At 39.6% G+C, this 14,532-nt stretch overlaps 1 protein-coding gene across 6 annotated transcripts in view; it reads left to right on the forward strand.

Moving 5' to 3' along the window:
* The window catches only part of gapvd1 (GTPase activating protein and VPS9 domains 1), a 271,874-nt gene that overhangs the window by 237,594 nt on the left and 19,748 nt on the right, over positions 1-14,532 (forward strand). For all 6 annotated transcript variants that reach the window (XM_060931729.1, XM_060931728.1, XM_060931730.1 and 3 more), the window contains 2 exons: positions 292-417; positions 635-764. In XM_060931729.1, coding sequence (XP_060787712.1) covers positions 292-417; positions 635-764 — 256 coding nt within the window. The remainder of the gene's footprint in view (positions 1-291; positions 418-634; positions 765-14,532) is intronic.

Raw genomic sequence — 14,532 nt, forward strand, 5'->3', positions numbered from 1 at the left:
CCACGTGTGCGCACGCGCACAGTCTCACTGATAGTAATACTTACTGTGAGTGCCTGAGAGATAAAGTTTGAATTTTGTCTGTAATGGCTTCATGGCCTGGGTTTTTATACCCCACCCTTACCAAGACTCCACATTTGTTTCTTTTGAGCATTGGCAGGTGTGTGTAAAGGTGTTAGAGATGTTCCTTGGCCATTTTCTTGCCCAATTGAAAACACAAGCAATATATTAGAGAGATTTGCTCTTAACAGTTGAAAATTATATATTCGTGTGTGTGTGTGTTGGGTATGTCAGATGAGCCTTCATTACTGGGGCAGAGCTGTCAGGCTCAGGCGGTAGAAGACATATTGGACAAATACAGAAACATCAAAAGAACCAGCCCGAGTGAGGGAGCAACACAGACCACCTATGATGTACCAGGTAATTTCATCTTCTAAAAGTGCTCCTTAGCTTGTCAGTTAATTGTCAAGTAATGACACTGCAAGTATGCCTAAGTTTCCATTTGTCTAGGATATGTTTACGTGTGAAATGTACATGCACTGCGATATTAACATTACTGTAACTGTTTGCTTGTCAGTGGTGTGCACTTTTTAAAATAATCCTTTTGCATTTCCTGTTTGTACCATTTGTTGTATAGAAATGTGTAAAGAGGGTGAAAGTGAACATAAATCCCATAGAAATGAGGGCCTACAGAACATCTCTACGGATGACCTGATGGACTCTGCAAGCCAGACGGCACAGCCTCAGGACAGCAAGTTTTCCTTTAGGTCTCCCAAACATGCATGCACACGCGTGCACACAGAGAGACACACACACACACACACACACACAGTCAGGTCCATAAACATTTGGACCCTGAGAAGTATTATTTTAGATGTCCCTCATAATATATTGGAGTTTAAATGAAATATCAGCTCAAAGTGCAGTATTTTAAATTTAATTTGAGGGTATGTACAGTACTGTGTAAAAGTCTTGGGCACATGCAAAGAAATTCTGTAAACATGATTTACAGTAAACAGTAATAAACACTCTTTGGTGTGGTAACCCTTTGCTTTATTTTTTTTTTCTTAAACAGTAGTCCCAGGTACAATTTACAGTTTTATAAAGAAATTAGCTAGTAGATTTTACTGAGCATCTTTGAGAATCTGCCACAGTTCTTCCAGAGACTTTGTTGCACTTATTGTATTTTATTTATTTATTTATTGGGGGGAGGGGTGAAAAGTGGCTTCTGAGATGTTCCTTTCTTTACCGACTTTTTTCTTCCCCTGTGGAACATTATTTTTTGGAATGTTTGGAAATCTGAAATTTTGAAATGGTTTTTGTACTGACTTGATAATTCAGAGTTCATAAAACCTATAACAAAATTTATACTAAAAAATGGGGTACCTAAGACTTTTGCACAGTACTGTACATCCAGATCTGGTGAACTACAGCTCTTATTTGCTCCTCCCTTTTAAAGGTGCTATATATATATATATATATTTGGGCGGCATGGTGGTGTAGTGGTTAGCACGGTTGCCTCAGAGCAAGAAGGTTCTGGGTTCGAACCCAGCAGCCGGCAAGGGCCTTTCTGTGTGGAGTTTGCATGTCTGTGTGTGTGGGTTTCCTCTGGGTGCTCCGGTTTCCCCCACAATCCAAAGGAATGCAGGTTAGGTTAATATGGGACGGCCTTGGGCTGAGGTGCCCTTGAGCGAGGCACCTAACTCCCAACTGCTCCCCGTGTGCTGTTAGCATGGCTGCCCACTGCTCTGGGTATGTGTGTGTGCTCACGTGTGTGTGTGTGTGTTCACTGCCCCAGGTGGGTTAAATGCAGAGAGGAAATTTCACAAGTGTGTGATGAATAAAGTTGTGCTTTCTTTTTTTGCTTTTAGAATGGGGAAAACTACATTTAGCTTGGCATTATTGAGAAAGGATGGTTCTCAACGTGGAAGTGACGTACTGTGAACCTCAAACATTTGTCTCCTTTCAAACACAAATCCTGCATATGCAGTCATCGGCTGTCCATCGCTAGCAACTATGACCGCTTCACTAGGATGCGCAGAAACACAGATGGGCTGTGAGGCCCGTACCAGAGAGACAGAGTTGTCCACAGTGGCGGCACGAATGGCCTGGCCGAGTTGCCATGGCATTCCTGGCCTCGTGAGCTCCCATAATACTCCCCTTGATGCTGGTCTTCAATTGCAGACACTGAGCTTTTAAGTATGCTTCGCCCTATTGCTCTAACCGGGGCATCCCTTTCCCACGTCTGATGATTGATAATTCTGGCATTCTTCATGTTCCTCTTCAAGAAGTCTTTGTACCTCAGTTTCTGTCCTCCTTGTCTCCTCTTTCCTTGGCTCAGTTCTCTGTAAAAAAAAAAAAAAACAGCTTTGGGTAGTCATGCGTCAGGCATGTGCCAGATATGTCCAGCCCAGTGAAGTTGGGAGACTGTGATAAGGGCTTCCACGCTTACTGTGTTGGCTCACCTGAGGACCTCTACATTGGGGACCATGTCCTGCCATCTTATTTTGAGGATTTGATGCAGGTGTCAGGGTTGTAGCCTGGACAGTTTCTTGAAATATTTACGGTAGAGCGTCATGCATTTGGTGGCGTAAAGCAGAGATGGCAAGACTGTGGCATTGTATACTTTCAACTTGGTGGTTCTCTTGATGTCATGGCAAGATCATAGTTGCTTTTGTCCTGCAGAGATCAATCCTGGGGCCTATCTTATTCACTATCTATATAAATAACCTTGGTTGTAGGTTTAGACCCAGCAAAGGTACATCTCTGTGCTGATGATACAGTTGTCTACACTATAGAATCATTGTTACAGACAGTGATAGATGCATTACAGTCTGCTTTTAGCCTGCTACAAAGTTCCCTAGTTAATTTGAGACTGGTACTAAACGTCAAAAAGACTAAATTTATGATTTTTACATGTTCTCGTTCATCACTTACTAATTTTACAATTTCAACGCAAGATGGCACTCATTTAGAAAGGGTAAATTCTTATAAATATTTAGGGCTATGGCTTGATGAAAAGCTAAACTTTGGAATTCATATTGATAACCTCCTACAAAAGCTCAGACCAAAGTTAAGTTTTTATTTTCGGCTGAAAAAATGTTTCTCTTTTGTTAGACTGAGATTGGTCCAAAGTACTTTTCTACCAGTTTTAGATTATGGTGATGTATTTGCATGCTCCTATTTCTTCTTTGAAAAAGTTGGATGTAGCGTATCATGCTGTTTTGTTTTGTGACAGGCGCAAAAGCAAGAACACATCACTGTAAATTGTATGAAATGGTTCAATGGACGTCACTGTTGCTCAGAAGGAAAAGTCATGTTCTGATTTTCATAGTTAAAGCACTGATTGGTAAATTACCACCCTATAATCAGTAATTTGTTGTCACATCAAACCTGTGCTTATAGCACAAGGTCATCAAATAAAATAATCTTGAACATCCTAACAACACAGTGTTGGGCAAAACTGCCTTTAGCTCATTTGCACCATATGCCTGTATGAACTTCAGAACATACTAAATCTTGAGTTATTACCCTCTCTTAATGTATTTAAAAATCTTTTAAAAACAACTATTACAGAACAATGTCATTGTTTCTAACATGGCTTCTCTGGTTTCTTAACATACAACCCCGATTCCAAAAAAGTTGTCACAAAGTACAAATTGTAAATAAAAACGGAATGCAGTGATGTGGAAGTTTCAAAATTCCATATTTTATTCAGAGTAGAACATGGATGACACATCGAATGTTTAAACTGAGAAAATGCATCATTTAAAGAGAAAAATTAGGTGATTTTAAATTTCATGACAACACATCTCAAAAAAGTTGGGACAAGGCCATGTTTACCACTGTGAGACATCCCCTTTTCTCTTTACAACAGTCTGTAAATGTCTGGGGACTGAGGAGACAAGTTGCTCAAGTTTAGGGATAGGAATGTTAACCCATTCTTGTCTAATGTAGGATTCTAATTGCTCAACTGTCTTGGGTCTTTTTTTTGTCGTATCTTCCATTTTATGATGCGCCAAATGTTTTCTATGGGTGAAAGATCTGGACTGCAGGCTGGCCAGTTCAGTACCCCGACCCTTCTTCTACGCAGCCATGATGCTGTAATTGATGCAGTATGTGGTTTGGCATTGTCATGTTGGAAAATGCAAGGTCTTCCCTGAAAGAGCCGTCATCTGGATGGGAGCATATGTTGCTCTAGAACCTGGATATACCTTTCAGCATTGATGGTGTCTTTCCAGATGTGTAAGCTGCCCATGCCACATGCACTAATGCAGCCCCATACCATCAGAGATGCAGGCTTCTGAACTGAGCGCTGATAACAACTTGGGTCGTCCTTCTCCTCTTTAGTCCGAATGACACGGCGTCCCGATTTCCATAAAGAACTTCAAATTTTGATTCGTCTGACCACAGAACAGTTTTCCACTTTTCCACAGTCCATTTTAAATGAGCCTTGGCCCAGAGAAGACATCTGCGATTCTGGATCATGTTTAGATACAGCTTGTTCTTTGAACTATAGAGTTTTAGCTGGCAACGGCGGATGGCACAGTGAATTGTGTTCACAGATAATGTACTCTGGAAATATTTCTGAGTCCATTTTGTGATTTCCAATACAGAAGCATGCCTGTATGTGATGCAGTGCCGTCTAAGGGCCCGAAGATCACGGGCACCCAGTATGGTTTTCCAGCCTTGACCCTTGCGCACAGAGATTCTTCCAGATTCTCTGAATCTTTTGATGATGATATGCACTGTAGATGATATGTTCAAACTCTTTGCAATTTTACACTGTCGAACTCCTTTCTGATATTGCTGATATTTGTCGGCACAGAATTGGGGGATTGGTGATCCTCTTCCCATCTTTACTTCTGAGACCCGCTGCCACTCCAAGATGCTCTTTTTATACCCAGTCATGTTAATGACCTATTGCCAATTGACCTAATGAGTTGCAATTTGGTCTTCCAGCTGTTCCTTTTTTGTACCTTTTAACTTTTCCAGCCTCTTATTGCCCCTGTCCCAACTTTTTTGAGATGTGTTGCTGTCATGAAATTTCAAATGAGCCAATATTTGGCATGAAATTTCAAAATGTCTCACTTTCGACATTTGATATGTTGTCTATGTTCTATTGTGAATACAATATCAGTTTTTGAGATTTGTAAATTATTGCATTCCATTTTTATTTACAATTTGTACTTTGTCCCAACTTTTTTGGAATCAGGGTTGTGTCTTAACTGTACCCTCCTCTGTTTTTTCTTTATTCTTTGTTTCCTTTTAAACTGAATGTTTTATTGTAGTGTGGGTCTTCTGTTATGGTCTTTTTATTTACTGTAACTTTTTGCTGCCCATCTTGGCCAGGACTCCCTGGCAGAAGAGATATTGTATCTTAATGGGACCTTCCTGGAAAAATAAAGGCTGAATAAATAAATTAAAATAATGCACCGAAGAGTAATGCATTATGGATAGAAATGGAGAATAGGATAACTTGGAAGATAACAGAATATGACAATCATATACGCTAAAATAACTTTGAGAATAGAATGTATGGTCACAGAAAAGAACATGACAAAAAATAATATAGAATAGGACAGACATTAGGACAATAGAAGGGAGTACATTATAAAAAAACAGAAGGGAATATGATAGAATAGAAAGCATTTTGAAGACTTGGAAAAGAGTGTCGCATTTTATCATTCTTTTTAGTTTGTAGAAAATAGTCATGACAATACAACAGAATAGATTGAAATAAAGGGCATATGACAATAGAATGGAAAGCATTATCAAGATACAGAACAATGTGCCAAAATGCATATTCTATATAAACGAGACAGTTATGACAAAACAGAATACATTTATAGGGAGGAAAAAGAGTGGAATATGACAGAGTAAAAAGCGTTATGATGGTATAAAATGGAATACGACAGAATACAGATACATATTCTGTGTAGAATCGAAAGACTGTAGAATTATCACTGTATAGAATTGAAAGCATTAGAATCATATAGAAGAACATCAAAATACTATAGATATTCTGTCTAGAATAGTTAGTTGTGACAATGTCATAGAATATAGTTTAGGAGAAAAGAAAGGAAATATGATAGAATATAACAAGATGTGTGTACAGTGCTCAGCGTAAATGAGTGCACCCCCTTTGAAAAGTAACATTTTAAACAATATCTCAATGAGCACAAACAATTTCCAAAATGTTCACAAGACAAAGTTTAATATAACATCTGTTTAACTTATAACGTGAAAGTAAGGTTAATAATATAACTTGGATTACACACACTTTTTTTTTTTTTTTCCAGTTTTACTCAAATTAGGGTGGTGCAAAAATGAGTACACCCCACAACAAAAACTACTACATCTAGTACTTTGTATGGCCTCCATGATTTTTAATGACAGCACCAAGTCTTCTAGGCATGGAATGAACAAGTTGGCGACATTTTTGCAACATGAATCTTTTTCCATTCTTCAGCAATGACCTCTTTTAGTGACTGGATGCTGGATGGAGAGTGATGCTCAACTTGTCTCTTCAGAATTCCCCAAAGAAAATTTCTTTACATCACAAAGGTGAAGGCTACAAGATAATCAGCAAAACTTTATCAGAGTACTGTAGCAAAAGTGGTACAGAAATTTAAGAAAGATGGAACTGCAACCATCTCACAGAGACGTCCAGGTCGTCCACGGAAGTTAACACTTCAACAGGAGTGTCTTCTGATGAGAAGGGTTGAAGAAAATCGGCATGCGAGTTCACTGCAGTTATCTAAAGAAGTAGAAAGCCAAACTGGGGTGACTGTTTCCCGTGCCACAATACGGCATACACTGCAGAGGAATGGCATGCATGAATGCCGTCCACGAAAGAAGCCTCTCCTAAAGCCCAGGCACAAAAAAGCCTGCCTAGTGTTTACCAGGGCCCATGCTGACAAAAATGAAGACTACTGGGACTCTATACTCTGGAGTGATGAGACCAAGATAAATGTTTTTGGAACTGATGGCTTCAAAACTGTATGGCATCACAAAGGTGAGGAATACAAAGAAAAATGCATGGTGCCTACAGTGAAACATGGTGGTGGCAGTGTCCTTATGTGGGGCTGCATGAGTGCTGCTGGTGTCGGGGAGCTGCATTTCATTGATAGCATCATGAATTCACAGACGTATTGCTCTACACTGAAAGAGAAGATGCTACCATCACTCTGTGCCCTTGGTTGTCGTGCATTTCTCCAACATGACTAAACCCACATCTAAGGCCACTGTTGGATTTCAGAACAACAACAGGGTGAAAGTGATTCAGTGGCCAAGTATGCCTCCTGATCTGAACCCAATCGAACACCTATGGGGAATTCTGAAGACAAGTTGAGCATCATTCTCCATCCAGCATCCAGTCACTAAAAGAGGTCATTGTTGAAGAATGGAAAAATATTGATGTTGCAAAATGTCGCCAACTTGTTCATTCCATGCCTAGAAGACTTGGTGCTGTCATTAAAAATCATGGAGGCCATACAAAGTACTAGATGTAGTAGTTTTTGTTGTGGGGTATACTCATTTTTTGCACCACCCTAATTTGAGTAAAACTGAAAAAATGTGTAATACAAGTTATATTATTAACCTTACTTTCACGTTATAAGTTAAACAGGTGTTATATTAAACTTTGTCTTGTCAACATTTTGGAAATTGTTTAAAATGTTACTTTTCAAAGGGGGTGCACTCATTTACGCTGAGCACTGTGTGTGTGTGTATATATACTGTACAGAACTGAATGACAGTCTCATAGAATTCACTGTATAGAATCGGATAGAAGGCATTATGATGTAGAACAGAACACGACAAAATACTACCGCACTACCTGCATATGTAAAAAGGTGGTAAAACGGGCCAGTTCCAAGATCCTGGACTGTTTCACAAGTCAAGACTCATGAATATTTATGCACCAAAATATGCATATACCAGCCCACTTTCAAGTTCAAAGGCTAAATTACCATGGGTCTGCTCAACTCAAGCATCTACAGTTCTGCAGGTATTTATGAAGTACTAAACAGTGACCTTTGTCATTACACAAATGCAGTGAGATTTGGTGTGTTTAGTGCACCAGTCATTATGGCTATTCCTGCTCTTACCAGAGATCTTTGTTTGGTCTGCGTGTTGCAGTGTCTGGTTCATTAACTCCAACACCCCCGGTGGGAACCAGTGCGTTAAGCCACATTGTCTGAAATTCAGCACACATCAGTCCCTCTGAGATCTCTGTACATTAAGCCACAGCCTTACTTTATCCATTTGCGAGGAAAACACTTGGTCTCTGCTGAGCACTTCATAGCCTGGCCTGTACCCTGGTGTGCCACCAGGCTTTTGCGTTCTCTATGGTGCAGCCTTTATCTCCTTCCAGCTGATGTGGGGTTTCACGGAGCTCCTGGTGTTGGATAATCCTTTCATGATGCTACCGAAGTTGATAACTTGTTCACAACTTCGCCTGATGTTAAGCAGTTCCTCATGGCTGTATGAATTATTGATTCACACTGGCAACTAAACTTATAATACAGATAAGTAAATATAAGAAATGGCGTCGGTATGGTGAGTGTGGAGCCACTGCATCTGGACACACTGTCGTTGTTCACACACTTTTTCATGGTGAACAGTTTCTCAAACCTTGGACAATATTGAACAGGCTTCACTTCAGCGTTTCACACTGAAGAGAGGTGCATTTCCAACCGAGAGGAAATGCCGAGAGGTTTGTTACCACAACCGGAAGCTGGAAGTAGCCATTCTGTGTGATATTTATCCACTTTTTTGATGGCTGAAGCCAGTTCAAAGAAATAGTCTGTATTGTCATATACAGTACAAGATGCATCTTTATCAATCCCTTTGTAAAGTATGCCTCTAATTAATCAGTTTATTCATCAATGTAGTCAGTTGCCAACTCTTTTGGCTGCTAAGAAAGATCCATTCTAACTTGCTATTTAGACATGTTGGCGGTACGGTGGTGCAATGGTTGGCACTCTCGCCTCACAGCAATAAGGTTTTGGGTTCGAACTTCACAGCCGACAGGGGCCTTTCTGTGTAGAATTTGCATGTTCTGCCCATGTTTGTATGGGTTTCTTCTGGATGCTCCAGTTTCCTCCCACAGTTCAGACATGCCCAAAAATACCCAATGCATACTTAACCCTCTGGGGTTGAGAGCTTCGCTGGCGAAGCTCAGCAGGTTTAGAATGAGTAGGTCGTATTTAGATAAATATCTTTTTGAGTTTATCATACAAGCATGATAAACTTTACACTTTCCTGTGTGCCCACTACCAAATAAAATATTTTTTTTAATTACCTAAATTAGATGAAACATAAAATCTGTCACCTTAGTCACACCAGAGTTGGAGCGCTGAGCACCCACTTGTGCATTCCTAAGACTAGTCACATGGTAATGGCATGATGATTGCTTTCAGTCTTTTGGTTTCCATTGGTTTCTCTTTCACATTGGGAGCACCCACCGTAAACAGGATAAAATCTCTCAGCCAAAGTTTAGGCTATTTGGAGGTAAAACTTGTTGCAAGATGGCGTGCGAATTTTATGCGCTTTGATTCAGGACAGCGATGTGATTCAACTCAATCTTGAGAACTGCGACACTGATGATGAGTGGTGGTGGGTTTTTTTTCTTTTTTTTTTTTTTTAACTTCACCTCAATCCAGCCAAAGATCAACTTGAGTAAGTGTAAATATTTCTTCTATTTATTATGAGCAGGTCGGTTGATATGCGTGCGCTGTATTGCATACACAGGAAAAATGACAGCAATTTTTCCAGAATTAAAAGTATTTTCCTCAAAAATAATTTTGCTATACTTTGAGTTTGGAGAGTAAAATTTGGACTTGGAGCAAAATTAGAGTAATTGTGTAACTGAGTAAACTAGTACAAGAATTCATTTCAAGACACTGACAAGTCAAATACCAAAAGAAAGACAAGTACCAGACAAATGAAGCAGCTGTAAAAAGCAGTTTTTGAACTGTGTTGGAATGTGTGAAAAAACATTACCTTACCCATTGTGACGAACCATTTTGATCACTTGACCTGATGGGATTGAGTTGGCATTGGGAGGGTTATTCACTCATGGGAGGGGTATTCACTCATTGAATGGGATGGAATTTTTTTACTCCTCATAGAATACCCCTCCCACTGCCAACCCTTTATTCCAAAATAATAGGATGACATTTTTTTTTTCATGGCCAGTTAATTGTCCAGATCAATGGAGCAGATTTAAGTTTCTGTGCTTCATACATTCCTAAGACTGAACAGAATCACCCCTCAAGTGACCAAAACGGTTTGTCACAGTGGGTAATGTGTGTGTTTTTTTTTTTTTTTTCCCCATACATTCCAACACAGTTCTAAAACTGCTTTTTACAACATCATTTTTTTTTTTTTTTTTTTTTTTTAAAGTGTAGTCATGACATGCATACTACATAGATATTATTGTAGCTGAACTTGTGCTGAATACAAAAGTCATATGACTGAAAATACTACATAGATTTATTGAAATTGACAACAAAATCAGAGCATGCCAAAATCATTAGAGTGCAAGAAAATACCCTCAGACCCCAGAGGGTTAATGCCGGTCCTAAACCCGGATAGATTGGGGAGGGTTGTGTCAGAAAGGGTGTAAAAACAATGCCAAATCTAGCATGCAGATCATGATGATCCGCTGTGGCTACTCCTAATGGGAGCAGCCAAAAATGATTTAGACATGTTTTCTGTGAGCCATCATCAGGGTTGCCGGATTGACATGTGAGCGTAGGTTTGTTGGAAGTTAAATGCTTAGATTGCTTTGAGTTGCTTTATTTTAAATGAGATTTAAAAGACAACTTGAGTGATGTATCTGGCAACCCTGGCCATTGCATTGCCTGTATGAGCCTTTGTGCTGCAAACCTGGTAATTGGAGCGCAGCTTAACAAAATATTAATGACTACAGCAAAAAAAAAAAGGGAATACGGTTTTTCATCCTTGAGCTAAATCAAATGCTTGTTGTGTATGGGTGTGTAAAACTGCATCTGGGGTGTTTTTTTTTTTTTTTTTTTTTTAACCCTCCCAACCAAAGTTGCATGCCTTCTATTTGCACCTTTAAGGGACAAACTAATTGAGCAATTGCCTGCTCGGCTGTTCCATCGCCGGTTGAGTTATTCCTGGCAGTGAAGCAAGCAATCATTAGGCTGAAAAATCAAAATAAACCCATCAGAGAGAGAGAGCAAAAATATTACATGTGGCTACATTAACTATTTGGTACGTTCTTAATAAACTGATGCGCAGAGGAGCTACAAAAAGCCCAGAAGATCATGGAAAACAAGTGTAGTAGATCAGGGGTGTCAAACTCATTTTGGTTCAGGGGCCACATACAGCCCATCTGATCTCAAGTGGGCCAGACCAGTAAAATACTTGCAAAATAACCTTTGTCAACTCCAAATCTTTAGCATTGTTTTTTCAGTAGGCTATGCTTTATGCTTCAGCCTACATTTGTAGCCTACGTACATAATCACTGATCACAAGGCATCTAGATTATTACACATTTATTCACAGAGAGGCCAATGAATTTGAAATAAAATGCATTTCACTCTCAAACAACTGGTTTATTTTTATACAGTTGAGTGAATACATTTTTACATCTGACAACCTGAACCAACTCCCCACACGAATGTTGGCAAAGGCAGGTTGCTTTTCAGGGCACACAACTTCTGCAGCCTTCAGCATGCATTTTTTTTCACAAGTTCACCATCAGAAAATGGCTTGGATGCTTGCACCAACTCGTTTGCAATAAGGTAGCTAGCTTTCACTGCTCCATCACGGACCTCACAGCTGCGAGTAAATGCAGACTGCTGTTTCTTCAGACCAGCTAACAATTCGTTTATCTTCTCTTTTCTTAATTGTCCATACAAATTGTGAAATTTTTCTTTATGATGAGTCTCAGTGGCGCCGAATATTATATTCTTTGAGTACTGCAACCTGTTGATTACATACCAAGCACACTGGTTTTGTATTCACCTCTGTGAATAAATAATACTCAGTCCATTTTTCCTGGAAAACTCTGCACTCTACGTCAACTTTTCTTCTTTTTGACAAAGACATTTTGGTAATGGGGGTATCACTCTTGATAATTTTGATAGCAACTTAATAGTAGTGAGGCAAGACTGCCATTCATGGAATCAGGCAGCATAACTGGGCACATTGCTAAAATGTGCTGTTTATTTCCTGATCTCTTGTTATGCCAGTGCTGCTTTTTTTTTTTTTGGCTGCCCCTAGCGGCTGAATTGAGCATTTCGGTTATTTCTTTAAAAATTCATAAGTTGTCACAGGAATGGGCTAGAGATTTTGCTTTTTTTTTTTTGACATCCTTAGAAATTTCTTCTCTACAAGTCTGGGGCCGGATTAAACCATCTAGCGGGCCGGATCTGGCCCGCGGGCCGTATGTTTGACACCCCTGTATGATAGAATTCTTTCCCAGATAAAAAAAAAACCTTCAGGACATTTGATCAGATCAAGAACACCCTCTAGGAGATGAACATATCTGTGTCAAAGTCAGCAATCAATCAACTGGTTCCTTTGTATTTGTTGATGTTACAGCTGATAAAAGCAGCAGAATGAATTTGGAAGTGTCGTGTGCGCAGCAGGAGCAAGCAGTAACTCTTGTGTTGTATGACTGTGCTGTCAACATCAGGATAAATAGGGTTTTTCGATAATTAAGGACATTAGCACCAATAACTGAAGAATCCTAAAGTGCTCTCTAATTTTGAGCACCGTATGTTTTTCAAATTTCTCATTTAAGGGTTTTTTTTTGTTTTGTGTGGGTTTTATTAAATATTGAGAATATTTTTAAGTTATGAAATGGGTTTCAACTACAGCCCTTCTATTTGTTAGGATAACATTAAATTGGGATAAGCAATGACTTTTTGAAATTTAGGGAAATGCAAGTTCTCTAATTTTGATCTGTATGCACTCACCATCCACTTTAATGGGAACATGTTTCTGTCAGCTTGGACTAATCTAGTCATTCTTCTCTGATCTTTCTCCTCAACAAGGTGTTTCAGCCTGCAGGCCCTCAGCCTGCAGGCCCTCAGCTCGCAGGATGTTTTTTGCACCAGTCTGTGTAAACTCTAGAGACTGTTGTGTGTGAAAATCTCAAAGATCAGCAGTTTTTAAATGACTCTAACATCCCATCTGGCATCAACAACATGCATAACAGAGCACAATTTTTCATCCTTCTGTTTGATGTGAACATTAACTGCAGCGCTTGACCTATATCTGCATGACTTTTTTTTTTTTTTATTAATTTTTTCTTTTTTTGCATTGTCCTGCTGTTGATTCGCTTAACAGCAAAAATGAGCAGGTGTACATCTTCCTAATAAAATGGATGGTGAATAGTTTTTTATCTATCAGGACCTAAATAAAAATTGTGTTCCTCACAAATTTATATGAACAAATAACCTCAGATGATAAAATAAACACACGACTTCAATATATAGGTTTTTTTTGTTTGTTTGTTTTTTTCTCCAAAAAGTAAACCAACATTCAGAAATTAGGTGGTGGGGGAAGTACACCCTTCCTACTTCCACAATTGAGAGTAATTAGGAGTCAGGTGTTCTAAATGAAAAGATTAGTTAATTATCAAGAAGTGTGACTACTTCTATAAAAGAAGAACTTTTGGCAGTTTGGTATTCTGGAGCACTCAGGTATGTGTTGACATCATGCCAAGAAGAAAGGACATCAGCTATGACCTCAGAGAAGCCATTGTTGCTGCTCATCAATCTCGGATGGGCTCTGAGACCATCCCCAAACAATTTGAAATTCACCATTTGACAGTGAGGATTGTTCACAAATGGAGAGCCTTTGAGTCAGTTGCTAATCTTCCCAGGATTGGGCGTCCCAGCAAATTTGCTCCAAATTTGGACCATTTAATTTTCAGGCACAAAGAAAAACCCAAGTGCTACATGTTACCTACAGATCTCTGTAAACACTTTGGGTGGCATGGTGATGTAGTGGTTAGCACTGTTGCCTCACAGCAAGAAGGTTCTGGGTTTGAGCCCAGTGGCCGATGGGGGCCTTTCTGTGTGGAGTTTGCATGTTCTCCCAGTGTTTGTGTGGGTTTCCCCCACAGTTCAAAGACATGTGGTTAGGTTACCATGGGGCGGCCTTGGGCTGAAGTGCCCTTGAGCAAGGTACCTAACCCCCAGCTGCTCCCCGGGCACTGTAGTATGGCTGCCCACTGCTGTGGGTGTGCGCGCATGTGTTCACTGCTTCAGATAGGTTAAATGCAGAGGATGAATTTCCCTGTGTGCTTGACTGTGCATGTGACAAAGGCTTCTTCGAATGTTTTTATTCATCACAGTGCAATCAGAAAAAGACTGAATAAATATGACTTTTATGGAAGGGTGGATAGGACTAAGCCCCTTTTCTCCAAAAGGGATATGGCAGCATGACTTGGGGTGTACTCTCACTAGAAGATCCGTACCAGAACCAAATATATATTTGATCATCAAAGTACAGTTTGTTTGATTAGTGTGATTGCCGAGTACCACA

This window comes from Neoarius graeffei, chromosome 10 (genome assembly GCF_027579695.1).
Source record: "Neoarius graeffei isolate fNeoGra1 chromosome 10, fNeoGra1.pri, whole genome shotgun sequence".
NCBI classification, from domain to species: domain Eukaryota; kingdom Metazoa; phylum Chordata; class Actinopteri; order Siluriformes; family Ariidae; genus Neoarius; species Neoarius graeffei.